General features: G+C 34.1%; 1 protein-coding gene across 1 annotated transcript in view; it reads left to right on the top strand.

The window, feature by feature from the left end:
* The window catches only part of TLK1 (tousled like kinase 1), a 192,235-nt gene that overhangs the window by 62,179 nt on the left and 110,574 nt on the right, over nt 1–19,482 (top strand). The window contains exons 2-3 of the mRNA XM_044669801.1: nt 608–726; nt 9,806–9,877. Coding sequence (XP_044525736.1) covers nt 608–726; nt 9,806–9,877 — 191 coding nt within the window. The remainder of the gene's footprint in view (nt 1–607; nt 727–9,805; nt 9,878–19,482) is intronic.

Here is a 19,482-nt window from a genome sequence, read left to right on the forward strand (position 1 = left end):
AGAATAGGAATCAAAGAACTGCCAAATAGTAGCAAAGGCACATTTGAAGATAGACAACAAGAATTTGTTACGGGCTAGGTCTGCACGAGAATACTTTATTTCTTCCAAAAATAAGTCACACCCTAGTACTTTTCAAGAAGATGCAATTAAATTTTTAAAAAAATGTCTGTATCTGGTGTGATTTTAAAATTGAACTCAATTCTTAAAATGTTAGTCGAAGGCAATTGAATGATATTTGAAGAACCTTTGGTTTCTCAACATGAAACACCTCTTTCATTGTAATATTTGAGCACTTATGTGCAGAGCCCTTTGTCATACAATGAGATGGATTTTTAAAAATTATTGACATTAATACTTTAGGTGTAACTAGAGAAAGAAGATTCATGTATTAGAAACAATTGTATAAGGGAGGTCAGAATGTGATTTAATATCCAAATAAGTGACACACAAAAGTGGTACACTTGATTCAGAGAAGCAGTATTTTGTTTAATAAATAGACATACTATTTTTTTTGTCATTGTTAAGACTGGCATGTATGTACTTTATTTACTTGAACTATTCATTGAATCAACGGCAAATCACACCTAATTTGAAATATTTTTCTTAGGTGCAATGGATGAGCTTCACAGTTTAGATCCAAGAAGGCAAGAATTATTGGAAGCTCGATTTACAGGAGTTGTAAGTGGAAGCACTGGGAGCACTGGAAGTTGCAGTGTTGGAGCTAAAGTAAGTATTGCTTTACTAAATACTTTCACTTAATTTTAAATTCTTTAAAATACAATTTTTCATTATTTATGCTTATTTCATATTTTCTCATAAGTTCTTTGAAAGCAAGTTCTCTCTTCAACTCTATCAACAAGTATTAAACTAATTCCTTGGAACAGTTCGTGCAATTTCATTTCAGTAAATATTAAGGTACTCTGCCACACATGGACAATATCCATGGATATGACATACCTTTTGTTCTCAGAAAGTTAATATCCTTGAAATATTATTTTATTTTTTTATGCTTTTCTCCTGCGAAGCAACTGAGTGAAGTTTATTGTGCATGGAACTTGAAAACAGCCTATTTATTCATAAATAACTGAAATGCTCTTTGGATCAAGATGCTTTTTCATGCAATAGAGTATTCTTAATGTTTCTTGGGTTTAGTGAATTCTCATGCTTTCCTCTATTCCAGTGATGGACAAACTATTCCCCTCAGGCCAGATCCAGCCCATAGTTTGCCCATCACTGCCTTCAGGAATTCCCTAATCACTACTTCTGGATGTGGGGGGGTAGTGATTAGGGAATTGCTGAAGGCAGTGATGGATCAAATATGGCCTGGAGGGAATAGTTTGCACATCTCAGCTCTATTCTATTACATATTTTTATTTACTTCACTTAGCTATTGTTCCTTTACTGCTTTTTGTGAATCCAGAAATAATTATTAAATTCCTATTTGTCTGGAGCAGTGATAGTGAACCTTTTAGAGATGGTGTGCCATGCCCTGCTCCCCTGAGACCTTGTGCTGTGCTATGCATGCCCCCCCCCCACACACACACACACGCACATGGAAGAAAGCACTCCTATTGGGCTGCTGAGCCTAGGGGTGGATGAAGTGAGGAATATCCTCAGCTAGTGTAGAGAAGGGGGAGTGGAGGGAGTGGGGGAGTGGCCCAGATCCTCTGATACCTGTGAGATGCCCACCTTACCCCTGTGTGCTCCCATTGGCTGCTGGGCAGAGGTGTGAAAAAATTGTTAGGTATGGTGGAGAGGGGGAGGGGAGCAGCTCCACCCAAGTCTCTCTGCCTTTCTAGTAATGAACTTGGAGAGGGCATGGGGGGGCACATGCCCAGAGAGAGCGCTCTGTGAGTCATTGTTCACCATCACTAGTCTAGGCCTCTGCTATGCTAGAATTTTGAAAGATAACACTGAGGTGAAGGCCTCTCTTCAAAGAATGTAATTAGGAAGACACAGTCAATAAGCATGAACCACAGGAAAAAATTACATGGTAAATTGTGGTTAAGACTCATCTTTTTAGAGAGAGGACAATACTACTCTGGGCTTCATAGAAGTAATAGGACTTGAACTGGATCTTCACAGATGGGTAGGATCTTGATAAATAGGGATAAGGAAGAAGACCTTTGGAGCAGGGGGGAGCATCATGCATAAAAATGAAGGCAAGAAAGAACATGGTATATATCCTTGGGGAAAATGATTGACAAAAGCAGATTAGGTATGTATAAGGGTTTTAGTAGTTGAATGCCAGATTTAGGAAATATTCTAATGAAATGGTTCAAGATCTTTTGGCATTATATGAAAAAGTTTTATAACTTTATAACATTACATAGGGAGAACATGCTGATATATCCAAACCATTTTGTGTAATATTATACAAATACAAATGTATTTAATTATTTCTTAAGTTAGGAAAATGAACTATACAGTATCCCATGGGTCGGAAAAGCTAACTTATTAATAGCTTCCTTAGCATTTTGCTATTTTCTTGGAAAATCTCTTTTATCATAATTTAAGCTTTAAACACATATTCAAAGATCTACCTCTATAAATTTTTATTTCTTTCCTGAAAGAATGAGAATGATCCTGTATTGTTTCTGTAAAATACAAAATTTTATGGGAATCTTAGAAATTCCTTTGAATTTTTCATTATAAATAATGAAATGGTTTTTAGAAGGTTTTAGTTATCCTTTACCTTTAAAATGTAGGGTAGTAGATTTGGGAGTTAGAGGGACCTTAGAAATCATTTAGTTGATTTTCCTCATTTTACAAGTGATAAAACTGAGACCAAGAAAAATTTGAGTTATATGTTCAAATTGTAATACAAGTTTTTAATTTGATATAGTTAAAATTGTCTGCTTTTTAATAATCTATGACTTGTCAATTATATTCACACCCATTATCATTCTCAACAATTTTGTGTGTGTGTGCATGCATGTGACTTCTTATTTTTAGATTGTTAGGCCTCTATTGTGTCATATAGCATGAGATACTGGTCTATCAAATTCTGTACTATTACTTTAAAAACAAACAAACAAACACAAAGTTACTTCAAATTCAGCAAACATTTATTAAACACCTACTATAATGCAAAGGCATTATGCTGAGTATAAAAAAGATAGGTCCTGGCCTCAAGAAAGTTTTTCCATTGAACGATACAACTATAAAATGGGGATTAATAATAATAGCACCTACCTCAAATAGCTGTTACGATGAACAAATGATCTTCATATTTATAAAGCATTTATATTGAGATATTTATAAAACTCATCACAGTGCCTGGTACATAATAGGCATTTAAAGATTTTCTTCCTTCTCCAACTTATTTTTATAATTTTAGAAATTATTGAGGACTCCACCAAAGTGTTTGTGTGGATTTATTTTTTGCTATTTGTCATATTAGAAGTTAAAATATGTTAATCTTCTTATGAAAATAGTTTTGACCACCTGGATTCACTTGAAATGGTCTTTGGTAGTCTCCAAGGTTCCTTGGACCAAGAGAATTGTTGATAGTGCAAATATGACCTGTCTCTTGTTACAAACTCATGTACCCTTGTTTAATTTTTTCTATAGTATTGTAGTTTATTTGTATACTTTTACTTTTGTTACAGTTTCCCATTTACCCTTGGATTCCTATATCTGCATTATACTCCAATACTTTGGTTTTATGAAAGGCCTTATAAGAGTCCATTTTCTTTAGGGTTTTAACAGCTTAATGTGATCCCCAGAAATAGGTCTAGCCCAGGGAGACTTGCACAGCAGAAACCAACCTGACTAATTCTAGAAAAGTATAAGCTGTTAGTAAATTGGCTGAGCTAGAGTTCATGAGGCATGATGTAAGAGATTCGTTTGGGCTATCTGTAATAGAAACTAGTGTCTTAAAGACTAGCTTTAAGATTAGCAACTCCTATAATATTCTAGCAAAATCTTTGGGTGTAGGGAGCTTAGTAGAGTAGATATTACTTTGTATGTAATTCAACATTTATTTTGTTGTTGTTTAGTAATTTTTCATTTATGTTTCAACTTCATGATGCTATTTGTGATTTTCTTGACCTAGGCAAACGGGAATAAGTGATTTGCCCAGAGTTACACAGCTAAAAATATCTAAGGCCAGATAACTCGGAAAGATGAGTCTTCCTGATTTCTGGCACAGAATTCTATCCATTGTACCACCTTCCTATACATACCATCCCCATCTTCCCATTCCTCCACTCCCCTAACCTCACCCCCACCCCCTGCCAAAAAAACCCAACTCATTAAACAACTCTTAATATATGTGAAATACAAAGTTAAAATATTCATCTCTTTGCTAATGTTGCTTATAGAGCCCCATCAAGAGGTGGGTTATATGCAGATAATTTAAATACATAAATACATTATGATCCTGCCTAGAAAAGTAGATTATAAGTCCAGAGTGAGAAGATAGTCTATGGGGAATTAGGAAGGGCATCAAGAATCTCAAGGAACCTCCATACCATATGTAGGCATTAGGGGAGGATTTTGGTAAAGAAATGTATTAGAAACAAAATGAAATGTAATGTTATTATCCTACCCTTGTACAAAGTTTCATGATACATGAAAATTTACTATACCCTTAAAGGAAATCATAATGGAGATGGAGACATTCCAGAACAGACAAGCTAAAATTTTCACAGAGGTAGAAGTACTTCCATTTGAGCTCAAACTAAAAAGACCATAGCTATTTTATACATATAGATAAGGATAAAGAATTCATTCTGTAGAAGTTTATAAAATCGTAAAGAAAGTAATTTGTTTGGCTATCTTCACTAAATTCTGAATTATAAAAATCAGATGTTCCCCCTTAAATCTTTCAAGTAAAAAAGCTGTTACTTTATTATTCGTCAATCAGCTTATGAATTTTTTTATCAATAAGCTTGATTTGCATAAATAAATTAGTTGAACATAGAATAAGCATACCTGTCCGATCTGTGGGAAAGGAAGGAATCTAAGACCAAACAAGAGATAGAGAACATTGCAAAATGTAGAATGAATGACTTTGATTACATCAAATTAAAAAGGTTTTATACAAACAAAACCAATGCAATCAAAATTAGAAGGAAAGCAACAAACTGGGAGAACATTTTTATAACAAAACTCTCTGACAAAGGTTTAATTTCCCAAATATATAAGGAACTAAGTCAAATTTACAAAAAAATCAAGCCATTCCCCAATCGACAAATCGTCAAGGGACATGAATAGGCAGTTTTCACATGATGAAATCAAAACTATCCCTAAGCACATGAAAAAGTGTTTTAAATCCCTCCTGGTTAGAGAAATACAAATTAAAACAACTCTGAGGTACCACTTTGCAGACCGACCAATATGGCAGCAAAGGAAAGTGATAAATGTTGGAGGGGATGTGGCAAAATTGGGATACTAATACACTGCTGGTGGAGTTGTGAGTTAATCATTTGGAACTATGTGCAAAGGGCTTTAAAAGAATGCCTACCTTTTGACCCAGCCATACCACTGCTGGGTTTATACCCAAAGAGATAAGGAAAAAGTCTTGTACAAAAATATTGTAGTGGCAAAAAACTGGAAAATGAGGGAGGTGTCCATCGGTTGGGGAACGGCTGAACAAATTGTGGTATCTGATGATGATTTAATAATATTGTGCTGAAAGGAATAGTGAACTGGAGGAATTCCGTATGAACTGGAATGACCTCCAGGAACTGATGCAGAGTGAAAGGAGAACTAGAAGAACACTGTACACAGGGATGGATACACTGTGGCACAATCAAATGTAATAGACTTTTTTACTAGCAACAATGAAATGATCCATGACAATTCTGAGAGACTTATGAGAAAGAACGCTATCCACATCCAGAGAAAGAACTGTGGGAGCAGAAACACAGAAGAAAAACAACTGCTTGATCACCATGGTTTGATGGGGACATGATTGGGAATGTAGACTCTAAAACAATCACTCTATTGCAAATATTAATAATATGGAAATAGGTCTTGATCAATGATATATGTAAAACCCAGTGGAATTGCTCATTGGCTATGGGAGGGGGTGGGAAGAGGGAAGGTAAAGAACATGAATCATGTAACCATGGAAAAATATCCTAAATAAAAAGGAAAATTTTTAAAAACAAAAATAAAGTTGAGCCCCAAATTGGGGGAGGGGATCTTGATTTGATGGGCAGCTTTTCCTTTCAGTATCATTTTAAGCACACAAGCCTACAAAAGTCAGTATTGATTGTGCAAAAATATTCTGATGTGAGGAGTTTCAGAGATTTGTACAGTTTATTTTTTTGACATCTTTATTATAAAGATATTTTATTTTACCAATTACATGTAATAGCAAATTTCCACTCAAGTTTTCAATCCAAATTGTCTCCCTTCCTCTCTTCCCTTCCCCTTCCTGTAGCTTGCAAGCAATTCAATCTGGATTATACATGTATTATCATGCAAAACATTTCCATATTGGTCATTTTTGTAAGAGAATAATCATGTGAAACCAAAAACCCAAAATAAAAAAGCCCAAATAAACTAAAGTGGAAAATTTTATGCTTTGATTTGCATTACAACTTCCAACAGTTTCTTTCTTTGGAGATGTATAGGAATTTTATCATAAGTCCCTCAGAATTTTCTTTGATCGTTGTATTGCAAAGAGGCAATGAGTCTGTCACAGCTGAACATTCCATAATATTACTGTTACTGTGTTCATTGTTCTCCTGGTTCTGCTCATTTCACTCTACAAATCAGTTCATGAAAGTCTTTTCAGCTCTTTCACATTTCTTGTAGCACAATAGTATTACATCACCATCATATATCCAATTTCTTCAGCTATTCTCTAGTTGATGGATATCCCTTCAATTTCCAATTCTTTGCCACCACAAAAAAGAGGAGCTAAAAATATTTTTGGTAAAGTAGGTCCTTCCCTCTTTTTTTTAAAATCTTTTTGGGATACAGACCCTAGTAGTGGTATTACTAGATCAAAGGTATGCTTTGATTTATAGCTCTTTGGACATAGTTCCAAATTCACATCTCCACCAACAATGCAATACTGTCCTAATTTGCCAAATATTTATCACTTTCCTTTATGACAAATGACCAATCTGATAGGTGTGAGGTGGTATCCCAGAGTTGTTTTAATTTGGATTTCTCTAATCAAGAGTGATTTGATCTGTATAATTTAAATGATATTGGCATTTATCTAGTTTACCTCTTTGGTTTAGTTCTCAATCCCTTTCCTTTTATCTATGAGGCTTTTTGCACTAGGCCAGTTAACAGATAATGTACCTCCCCTGATAAAAGTATAAATGGAAGAGGTTTCTTAAAGCAAAATTCTGTCCCTACATGGTCACCATTTGAATTGCTTTAGATTCAATTTGACTTTCACTATTTTATCCTCCCAATTTCTTCTTTGTTCCTGGGAAAGAAGGTTCTTTTTGGCTCTCAGGATCAGCTACTCTGACTCAAGGTAGAAACTATGTTAGTTTTAAAATCTATTCCTGTCTAGCGGTACCATATTTTAAACCGTATTATAAAGCGGTAAGAAGATTATCTGGTCCTGGCTAAGAAATAGAAAGTTGGAAGCAGTGGAACAGAACAGACGACATACAACAAACAGTAATAAAAAATTATAGTAACCTTATATTTTACAAAATGTAGCTCCAACTTTTGGGAATAAGAACTCATGATTTGGTAAAAATTTCTGGGACAATTGGAAAATAGTTTGGCAGAGACTGGGTATAGACCAGAACCTTATATCATTCACTAAGTTAAGATCAAAATAGACACATGACCAAGACATAAAAGAATAGATCATAAGAAAATAAGAACAGGGAGCATACTGCCTGTCAGATTTATGGCTAGGAAAGGAATTTATGAGTAAACAAGAAATAGGAGAGCATCATGATATGTAAATTGGATAATTTTGGTTACATTAAGTTAAAAATTTTGTACAAACAAAACTATTGTAACAAAGATTAGAAGAAAAGCAGAAAGTTGGGGGAAATTTTTTAGTTTCTCAGACAGAAATCTCAAATCTCCAAATACATAGAGAACATTGTCAAATTTATAAGAGTAAGAGCCATCTCCAAATTGATAAATGGGCAAAAACTATGAATTTATCATTCTGGGTTGAAATCAAAATCATATGTAGATATATGAAAAAATGCTCTAGATCAGTGATGGGCAAACTTTTTAAAGAGGGGACCAAAGTAAAGGAAATGCTTATCTGTCAGTCTGTTTCTAAGGCAACTCTTTCCAAGTTTCATTGTACTGTATCCTACTCATTGTATTCTTCAGATTAGGAATAATGTTGGGCAGCCTGAGAGAACATTTCAAGGGGCTGCTTCTGGCCTGCGGGCCTTAGTTTGCCCATAACTGCTCTAAATCACTATTGATTAGAGAAATACAAATCCAAATGATTCTGAGATATTTCATACTTATCAAATTGGCTAAAATGAGAATGTCACAAATGACAATTTGTCAGTGACAGCTGTTGGAAGGGATATGGAAAAATGAGGAGGCTACATTATTGGTAGGACTTTAAATTGATCCAACTATTTTAGAGAGTAATTTGGAATTATACCCATAGGGTTATAAAACTGTGTATACCCTTAGAACCATCAATACTTATAGAGAGAGAGTCTATTTCCCAAGGCAATCAGGCAAAAAGAAAAAGAACCTCTATGTTTCAAGATATTTTTAGCTACTTTCTTTGAGGGGGTGAAGAACTGGAAATTGAGGTGCTGTCCATCAGTTGGAGAATGACTGTACAAATTATGGTATGTGATTGTGATGGAATTGTGCCATAAGAGATGATGAGCAAGTTAATTTTTTTTTAAATGGGAAAGATATATGAAGTAACTGAAGAGTGAAACAAGTAGAACCAAGAGAACATTATTTATAGATACAGATTTAACATTGGAAGAATAATTTGTAAATGCCTACCTCTACAGAATGAACTGAAAAAAAAAAATAGAACCATGAAAGACAGTCTCTGTAGGCAAATCTTTTCGTAAGGTGATATCCTCTATGGTTCATGGAGGAGAGGGAGAGACTGAGAATAAAAATTTTTTTAAAAGCTGTTCCCTCTTTTTGGCTTTCTGTCTCCTTGACTGAAGTACACATGTATTTATTTGTTCAACAGGTATTCATTGAATAGACTATAAAGTAACGGTTGTGTTCATTTTTCCAATCTTTTTTCTAATTGCTATTCTAGGGGGAGATATAATCCTTTTGCTTGATCTTAGCTCATGCTTTCTGTGTTAGATGTTGTGGCATCTGCTGGCATCATATTTGTCTTGAAACCTTCCTTTATAATCTACATCTTGAGGTTCATCTGCTGTTTTAACCTTTATAACTAACTGAATTCTGGCTGAGAATAATTTCCATCTATTTTACTTAAATCCAGCTCAGGGGTCTAGAATGGGAATTGTTCATATCATCTTGTTAAATCAGTAAAGCTTTTAGGATTAAAGCAAAACTTATGGGCACTCTTTTAGATTCTATTAAAAAGTATACTTTATATTAAAATTCAAATAATACCAATTTGAGGATGAGAGACAATTTTGTCATGGAATTTTTATGATTCTTATTGTTTCTCTTTTAATTTCATATTCTTAGTATGGTTCCCATTCCTTTGGAAAGGAAAAATAAAGTATTAATTTAGAGTACTTGAAGATTTAGTCTATTATATTCATGCTTATAACCAAATTTAGCAAATTTCCAATATCACCATGTTTATCTATGACTAGGCTTTTTAAAACTAGTTTCTAACTTATTATTTTTAATTATTATTATTAAGTTATTTTTCTTTTTTTAACAGGCCTCAACAAATAATGAAAGTTCTAATCATAGTTTTGGAAGCTTGGGATCTCTAAGTGATAAAGAATCAGAGGTATGTAACTGTGTATAATTCTGTTAAAAACCTATTTCACCTTTGCTAAGTAGATATTTTTCTTTCATTAATTGTGCTTTGTACTGAAGGTTAATATTAATGTTCATTGAAATAAAGCAATAGCATGAATAGTAAAATATATTCTTCAGAAATTGCAACATATTGGCAGTTAGAAATTATAGTCTAAATAGGTGTGTAGATGACATTGAACAGTATCCATATAAAATGGTCTTGGCCTTGGAATTAGTTGGGAATAATTTTAGGATGTTAAGGTGATTTTTCAAATAACGTTGAGTATATATCTACATTTCCTATTCTTTTACCATCTTAGTTTCTTCAAGTATGTATTTCTTGTGTGCATGCATGCATGCTTCCCTTTGTGGGGCACAGATACTCCTGTTTTTTGATTTTGCTATTTTCTTTTATATAATTAAAAATCAAAAGGATTTCTCTTCCTCTTTCCCTCATGATACATGTGTTATATAAGCACATATTTGGAGTTGGGGTTTAGATCAATTTTGAGCATGCCATACTTAATAGCATTTTTAAAAAAGCATTTTGTGTTGGAAAGTCTTGAGGTATTCTAACATAGTTGATGATATGTTTTCAGTTTTGGTTGATTGATCCTTTGGAGTTTCATCTCACTAGATGTTTACAGCAATCTGGCAGTCTTTCATTAAATAGTTAAAACATTTCATTTTTTTTCCTATCATTTGTTAACTGCCTTCTGATTTTAATCTATTTCAGTCTTTGGTTTTTCTTGGTTTAGTGTAGCTATCTTGTGTTGACAATGAGTATCAACAGGCTTTTCAGCACTCAAAAATTATAGATTTGGTATTCGTCTTTAGTGGAGAGAGAGTACTGAAAAAGCCATCTTCATGTTGTCTGGCATTCATAAGCATCTGATCTTCTAATTACTGGATCATTTTATGGAGTAATATACAGGCATCCTCAAACTCCAAAGGAGTGTGGCATAGGGCTCTTGACTCATCAGGCTTTCCCTTCCACAGAGACAACTGGCAGGCAGCTGAAAGGACACTGTACAAGTGAATGGGACATTATCTGCAGTAGGTTCCTTTGAGGTAAGCTTTAGCAGGCCCTCTTGAAACTAGTTACCACAGATTAGATTTTCATATTTAGTGTCAACCAGGGCCTTGGTTGTTTTAGGTTTAGGTTTAGCTCAAATAGACTTTCTTATTTCTATGGTAATGAAAGATAATTTCACTATCAATTTCTAGGAGTTTGAGGCATTTCTTGATAATTCCGTAGTATTAGGTATATTTGGTAAATTCACATGTGTCTCCTATTTTATAACCATTTGTTTGATGAAGGCCAGTGAGGCATATTTTAGAGATAGTGTTTAATTTCTTTTCATTAAGCAGATGTTCCTATTTGGTTTTATTGGGAAATATTAGTGAATAAAGATGTAAGTGATTTATAACACTGTCATCTTTCCCTCCCCCATGTTGTTTTGCAGATTCCTTCTTATTTCCAAATAGATGTAATAGATTTCAGCACTTAAGACTCAGCTTATTTATGAGCAATCAACTTTTATAAGAAAATTTTTGTTCTCTTTAGAAGATTTCCAAGGATGATTTGAATTTAGTGTGTACTTATAATGTAAAGTGTGGTTTCTTGGTTTGGGCAGAGTACCTTCTGCTGAATAATTTTGTTATTTTTTCAGAGTAAGTGATGTGATCTGTTCTTTATGTGATAAAGCTTTAAGATTGTTTCAGTCCTAGTCTTAAAAACTTTTGTCTATACCTGATGAATCAAATAAACCTCTGAATTAACTTCCTAATGAGAAATATTACAGATATAACTGCTTTGTGATAAGTTTGTCCTGAGAGGTGATTTATTGATTTTTTGGATTTTTCCCTATTAAAAAAGGTAATTGAAATTACTTATTTAGGGGAAAAACCCTCCCATCCCCACCCCAGCCTACCACCACTAACTCCCTTAGTCTCCCAAAAAGGAGGAAGATGTGTGCATATACTTGTTAAATTTACTATTCTTCAAGAAAAACTGGTTGAAGTCATTCAGAGTCTTGTTTAAGGTACTACTGATAGTGGAAAAGCTTATGTCTCATATTGACCAGATCTCAAACTTCAATCTGCTGATAGATCCCCATCTTTTTAGTCACTCAGTAAACTTTAATTAGGTACTTACTTTATACCAGGAACTCTGCACTAAGCCCTGGAGATACAAAAAAAGAGGCAAAAGACAACCCTTGCCCTCTAGGAGCTCACAAACAAATATGTATAAATAAGATCTATATGAGGTAAGTAGGAAATAATTAATAGAGGGAAGGAACTAGAATTAAGAGAGATTAGGAAAGATTTTCTGTAGAAGATATTATTTTATTTGGCACTTGATGGAAGATAGGGAAACCAGGAGGCTGAAATGAGGAGATAGAACAGTCCAAGTCCAGATGTAGGAAGCTGGCAGAGAAAATATCCAAAGCCAAGAGAATGGTATGTCTTGTTTGTGGAACAGCAAGGAGGCCAGTGCCACTACAACAAAGATTATGTGATAGGGAATAAGGTATGAGGAGACTGGAAAGATGGGAGTGGGGTAGATGATGAAGGGCTGAAGTTTATTGAGTTAGGGAAGTGACATAATTGTACCTATGCTTTAGAAAAATCATTTTGGTGGCTAGATGGAGGATGGATTGGAGTTGGGAAGAGATTTGAAGCAGACAGACCCTCCAGGCTTGAGTTGATGGAGACCATCACCATAATGTTTTCAGTGTCAGAGGAGAGAAAGGGTGATTTGTGAAAGATGTCAAAAAGTTGAAGTCATCAGGCCTTGGTAACAGATTGAATGTGGAGGTAAGATCGAGGATTCAAGGATGACACTGAGTTTTTAGGCTTGGGGAGAATGGGAAGATGGTGGTATCCGTGAGTAAGAGGGAAGATAGGAAATGAGAGGAGGGTTTAGGCAGAAAGATAATTTGTTCAGTTTTGGATATGTTGAAATTTGAGCTTTCTTTTGGACATCCAGTTTGAGGTGCCTGAAAGACAATTGGAAATGTGAAACTGGAAGTCAGCAGAGAAGGTTAGGAGAGGATATGCAGTCTTGAGAATTATCAGCATGGAAATGATAATTAAATCTATGGCTACTGATGAAATCCACCATTGAAGAAGAATTTATAGAAGAGAGCCCAGGACAGAACCCTGAGCTACACTAATGGATGAGAATTCAGCAAAGGAGACTGAGAAGAAGCAGTCTTGCTAGGTAGGGGACAACCACAAGAGAGAGTGGTTTTGAGAAAAGAATTTCAAGGAGAGGTAATCAAGAGTGTCAAAGGTGCAGAGAAGTCAAGATGAATGAGAATTTAAAAAAGACCCTTGGAACTGTGGAGAGAGAAGTACCTATTGTAGATGTTCTCAAGGAAGAAAGGATTTTAAACATTTGAATATTTTTTACCCTCTTTACTATCTTAGCACAGTTTAGCCCTCATCCCCATCTCCTTTAAATTGAACTCACTTTTAAATTTTCTCTACCTTTGCCTCAAGACACTTAAATTCTTATGTTATTCAATGCTTTCAGTGTGATTTAGGCTTAGCACTTTAATTATTTTAGTACCTTAAAAGACTCCTGATCAGATGTCCTATATGTAATAAATGCCTTTTAGGGGCAGCTAGATGATACAGTGGATAGAGTGCTGGACCTGGAGTCAGTAACACCTGATTTCAAATCTAGTTTCAGAGACTTAGCAGTTGTGTGACCCTGGGCAAGTCATTTAACCCTGTTTGCCTCAGTTTCTTCATCTGTAAAATGAGCTAGGGAAAGACATGGCAAACTATCCCAGTATCTTTGCCAAGAAAACCCAAAATGGGGTCATGAAGAATTGGACATGACTGAACCACAATGCCTTTTATGTTATTTCTAGTTTTGAAATTTTTTTTACAGAGGAGTATTAATGGATTGTATCTTCATTAACAGTGATATTAGAGTATACGTATATATGGACAATTCCAAATTAATTCAGTTAACATCCAAAATTAGTTATAATACATAGCATCTAAAGTTAGTTATAATCTGGAATCTTTCCCCATCATAACAGTGTTATATAGTGAGTTAATTTTCAGTCCACAAGAGTCTTTTTAATTATGTGACTAAATCACTAATATTAGTCTAAGTTCTGTGACTTAGGAGCTAGGGGTCCATTTGGTTCAGGTAATATAGGAGGAAAAGAGTTTCTTTTGGCTGAGATTCAGGATTAACTCTCAGCAATATTTTTAATAAGTGAAGTTCCTTTTATAATAACCCTCATCTCCCTTTTTGTATTTCTCTTACATCCTGGGATCCTTTTCAATGGCTACCAGTAATCTCATGTTGTTCCAAATCCCCATTCTTTCTCCAAAATGTTCTCTGTTACTAAGTTGTCTCATATTTTCTTTTTTATCCTTCTACTCCCCAGTAAGTCATTCTTTCAGATAGATTTATTTCAGCTATATGTTATGAATATAATGTTATTTAATGTGTTCGATGTGAATGAGTGGTACTCTTTCAGTTCCCCTTCTCCTTTAAACTTCAAATAAGTTTAAAAGAAGCTTCCCATTAAATCTCAAAGCTCTTTTAAGTATAGTTGATATTTATTTACATTAGAAATGAACTATAGGAGAACAGCTAGGTGACTCATTGGATAGAGAATCAGGCTCCAAGACTGGAGGTCCTGTATTAAAATCTGGCCCCAGACATTTCCTAGCTGTGTGACTTTGCACATGTCAATTAACCCCCATTGCCTAGGCCTTATCACTCCTCTGCCTTGAAACCAATACACAGTATTGATTCTAAGGTAAAAAGTAAAGTTTTAAAAAATGAACTATAAAATGTATTTATGCAAGTATATACTTACAAAATGTTCTATTCTATACATTTGTCTTTAGCTCTCATCTTTATTTTTTCTCAAGACTTCTCTTTTCAACCTTAATCAAATTTGGGCAGTTTCAAGTAGTCTTTCCTTTCCTTATCCTATATTAAATATCAAATTCTCTAGGCTAGATATATGGAAAAATAAATGACAGAGTTTAATAAGATAATTCTAAGACGCTATTATTTCAATTTCTAGTTAAAAAAAATTTTTTTTAAGTTTTATTTTTTCAGAGCTAGTTGTAGAGGTTTTTGTGAAATCTTTTTTTGAGTTGTATCCTTAGGAATACAATATGTTAAAAAGGATTATCAGATTTAGTGACTTGATTAACTTTGACCAGATTGGTAGTAATATTTCCTGGAGTTTATGATTTTCCAGTTTATTTTGTGTCAGTCTGTCCTTTTTGATATGTCCTTTTTCCTTTAGATGAATATATCCTTGCATAAGTGATAATATATAGTCTTTGATGAGTATAGTTAATTTGCTATTTTTTTTCTTCCATGAACATATTGTGGCATGTCCAGATTCTATCATATTTAAATCTGTTTAGTCTTTGAAATTGTCAGATGACTTCCCCGAGTAATGTCACCATCACATTTAAAGTGCATGTTCATTTTCATTTATTTAAATTACTAGTAAAAATCTTTTAACTTGATGATGAACCTGATGAACTCTTCTTTGTATGCACTTCTTACTATTTATTATATAAAAACAAATTAGAAGCATTAGTTAAGGTGTCTTATGACCTTGTTAAGTTTGTTTTTTATAATACCTGAACTATTTTGTTAGTCCTGATGATGCAAAAAAAATGCTAGCTATGATAAAGGAAAACAGCGTTTATATGAAAACCCATGGATATATTTATTATTCTACCACTTCATTTCATCTAATAAAAAAAGTTATACATTTATTTATACATACATATATATATATACATATACATATATAGATATATAGGTATATTTTTTACTTTTTGTCTTAGTAATACAACTCCATGACAGATGGGCAAGAGCTAGGCAAATAGAATTAAGGGACTTGTCCAGGACCATACACTTTGAAGTGTCCGTGACCAGATTTGAACCAGATCCTCCCAACTCCAGGCCTGGTGCTTTATCCACTGTGTCACCTACCTGCCCCAGATATTTTCCACTAGCATTAACTGATAAAGAAGAAGAGGTGCATTAAAGTTTTATGAATTCAATATTGCTATTTTATAATTCAGATTATAGTTTATGAGAAAACAAGTTTATACTTAATTGGTCATATAGCAGAGTACCTGACAGTTATTTTTAAGCGTGTACAAGGTTAGGGAACTAAAGGGAATAGTTTCTTAGAAAAGTTTTATTCCTTCTGTGTTGTGGAAATAATTTGTCTAAGGGCCCAAAAAACTCTAGTTTATCTTGTATGTTCATATTTACATTTGGCCTCCCTCATTAGTGTGTAATCTCCTTGTGAGGAGCTGTTCTTGCCTTTCTTTGTATTCCCCAGCACTTAGCTCCATTTCTGGCACTTGGTAAGTGCCTGTTAAATTATTGTTTTTAGGCTTGGTTCTGTTACTGTGTGATGATAGACAATTTATTTTATCTTTCTAGCCTTCAGCTTCCACATGTACACACACACACTTTGATGGGAACAAGACTAAATTACATGGACTGGTGTCCCCTGAAGCTCTAAAATTATATCATTCAGTGTTTGTATTTAGCAAATGAGGTGTCAATTTACTGAATAAAGTTTGTCATTCTTTAACAGGCATACTAATCAACTTAAACTTACTAGGTGATACATGATTTTATGAGTCACTAGCAGTAGGTATTGTATGAGAGTAATTAATATGCTACTGATTAAACTATGAAGGAGACACAATAAAATTAACTGACCTCAAGGTTAATACATTTGGAGATTTAAAAAAAAATAAAGATTGGAAGATCTGTCTTTTAGTGTCTTAATTTTTGTCCATACCATTGGGCAAGAGATTAAATCACTAAATTAGTTAAATCACTAAATTGAATTTTAGGCATTTTTAGCAGTAGCATATTAATGAGGCTCAAAATCTTTTCATTTGATGAAGGGCTTATAATTATCTTGCTCTTTCTCTTGGTTTCTATCTATTGCTCTCCTTTGTTTCCTCCCCTGTTTCTATCTTTAAATTTCCCATGATATGAAATTTACATGTATTCTTTTTGTCATTTGTCAACAGTTCTTTTTTCTGTTCTTGATTTTAAAGACAGTCAAAAGCTTTAGAGTTTATCTGGTCTGGCCTTCTTGTTTTCCCAGCTGAAACTGAAGTACAGAAAGATTAAGATATTTACCTAAGGTCAAGACAGCTAAAGAGTTTGGTAGAACTAAGATTAGAACCCTATCTTTTGATTTAAAATCCAGTGTTCTTGTCATTACATTCATTTTGTCATTCATTCATATCTCCCAGAAAAAGGAAATACTTTATTTTTCAATATAAAGCTGAAAAACTTAAATAAGGCTGTCTTTTAATCTACTTGAGTATCCCTATATTTAAATTTCTTTTAAAGGTAATTAAAGAAGCACTATAGACAATATGGAATACAAAAAATACCACCCAATCACTTAGCTACCAAAGTGATATTCCTTTTAAAAAATTCCTTCTTATACTTAAGAACTTGGCAAACAGGATCATTTCTATGTTCAATGAAAAAACAGAAAAAGAAAACATTTATAATGAAGCCTTGAGTTTCTGTTGCATATAGCTTGGTTAATTTTTTTTTTTTTTTTTTTAGCAAATAGTAATTTTAACATGGTCGTTTCCAAAATTTTCCAGTGTTTTTGTTCCTTTTGGAACTCCTATTGCTCTCATGTGATTTTTTTTTTTAAAGATGTTTCCTTGACACTCTTTTCTTTTCTTCATTTCATACCCTTCCCCCCATTAAAGTCCTCCCCTTTAACAAGCATAGTATTGCAAAACAAATATAAACATTGAGCATGTTTGAAAATGAGTGTCTCATTTTAGTACCACTCGTCCATCACCTCTTTGTTAAGAGGTGTGATGAATGATTCATCAGCAGTCTTCTATAGTCAGGTTTGGTCATTGCATTGGTCAGAGTTCAGTGTCTTTTCAGGTATAATGCCAAATTGCTTTCCAGAATGTCTTGACATATCCATTAACCACTTATTTATTAGGAAATGGCTCTTGTTGTATTATGTTTGAACCAGTCCCCTATTTGACTTGCATATAAAACATTTCTCAAATTATCTGCATTTAAAAAAATTTTTTTTCTAATTTCAATTGCACTGATTTTGTTTGTACTAATACTTTTTAATTTTATAGACAGAATTTTCCATTTTATTTCCTGCAGTCCTTTCTTGTTCAGTAGTTCTCCTACTAAGTGATATTCCTGTAGCATAGATACACCCATTTCATTGTTTTGTTCATTAAACTGCAATGTTTCCCTTTTACTTGGAAAATCAAATGCAGGTACTTCTGTTTAGCATTTTACTTACAAAAGAAAGAACTCTGAAGGTTGAGGACTTGTATTTGGGTATTACTCCATTTACTACTTGTCTATCTTTGTGCTAATTCTTTAACCTCATTGGGCTTCAGTTTTTTCATCTGTTAATTGACAAATTGGTGATTACTTTGAGCATGATCCTATAACTTTACTAGATTTATTATGTATTACTCCTTCACACATTTTGTAGGCCAATCCAAGTATTCTTATTACTGCTGTTCCTTTCACATAGCTGTCTTACACTTTGTCCCTTATGTCTAGCATGTATTTCCTCTTCATTGTTGCTTCTTAGAATTCTCAGCTTCCTTCCAAGATCAGCTCAGTCACTCTCTTCCTTTCTATGAGGCCTTTCCTGATTTTCCTCCCTCCCAGATGTTAGTACCTTCTACCCAAAATAACCTTGTATTTACATTGTCTGTATTTTGTGTATTAACCTCCACTGCCACTACCCCAAGGTAAACATCTTGAAGACAGGTACACTTTAATCTTTGTCTTTGTAACCCCAGTTGCCTGGTACAAAGTGTAACTTTAATAAAAAGCTTTTTGATTGAGAAGTTTACAATCAATTCTTTAGCTCCTTTAAAAAAACAGATATTTTATTTCTCCAATTATATGTAAAAACAATTAATATATTTTTCTTAAACATTTTGAGTTCCAAATTCTCTCCCTTCTTCACAAAGCCTTCTTTTTTTTAAACTCTTGTACTTCGGTGCATTGTCTCATAGGTGGAAGAGTGGCAAGGGTGGGCAATGGGGGTCAAGTGACTTGCCCAGGGTCACACAGCTGGGAAGTGGCTGAGGCCGGCCCTGAACCTAGGACCTCCCGTCTCTAGGCCTGGCTCTCACTCCACTGAGCTACCCAGCTGCCCCTAAAGCCTTCCTTTTTTGCTTCTTTTCCACACCTCTACTCCCTGAGAGAGCAAGCAGTCTGATATAGATTTTACATGTGCAATCATGTAAAACATTTTTCCATATTGGTCATTTTGTGGAAGAGGTCTCAAATTTAAAAAATAAAAGCAGATGCAAGTGAAAGATGGTGAGTTTTGTCCTGCATTTAGATTCCATCAATTCTTTCTCAAAGGGCAGATGGCATTTTTCATCATGAGTCTCTGGGATTGTCTTAGATCACTATATTGCTGAGGATAGCTTGATATCATTCATAGTTGTTCATCAAAAAATATTGTTGTTACTGTGTGCAATGTTCTTCTGACTCTGCTCACTTTACTTTGCATCAGTTCATGTAAGTCA

This window comes from Gracilinanus agilis, chromosome 3, assembly GCF_016433145.1.
Source record: "Gracilinanus agilis isolate LMUSP501 chromosome 3, AgileGrace, whole genome shotgun sequence".
Classification (NCBI taxonomy): Eukaryota; Metazoa; Chordata; class Mammalia; order Didelphimorphia; family Didelphidae; genus Gracilinanus; species Gracilinanus agilis.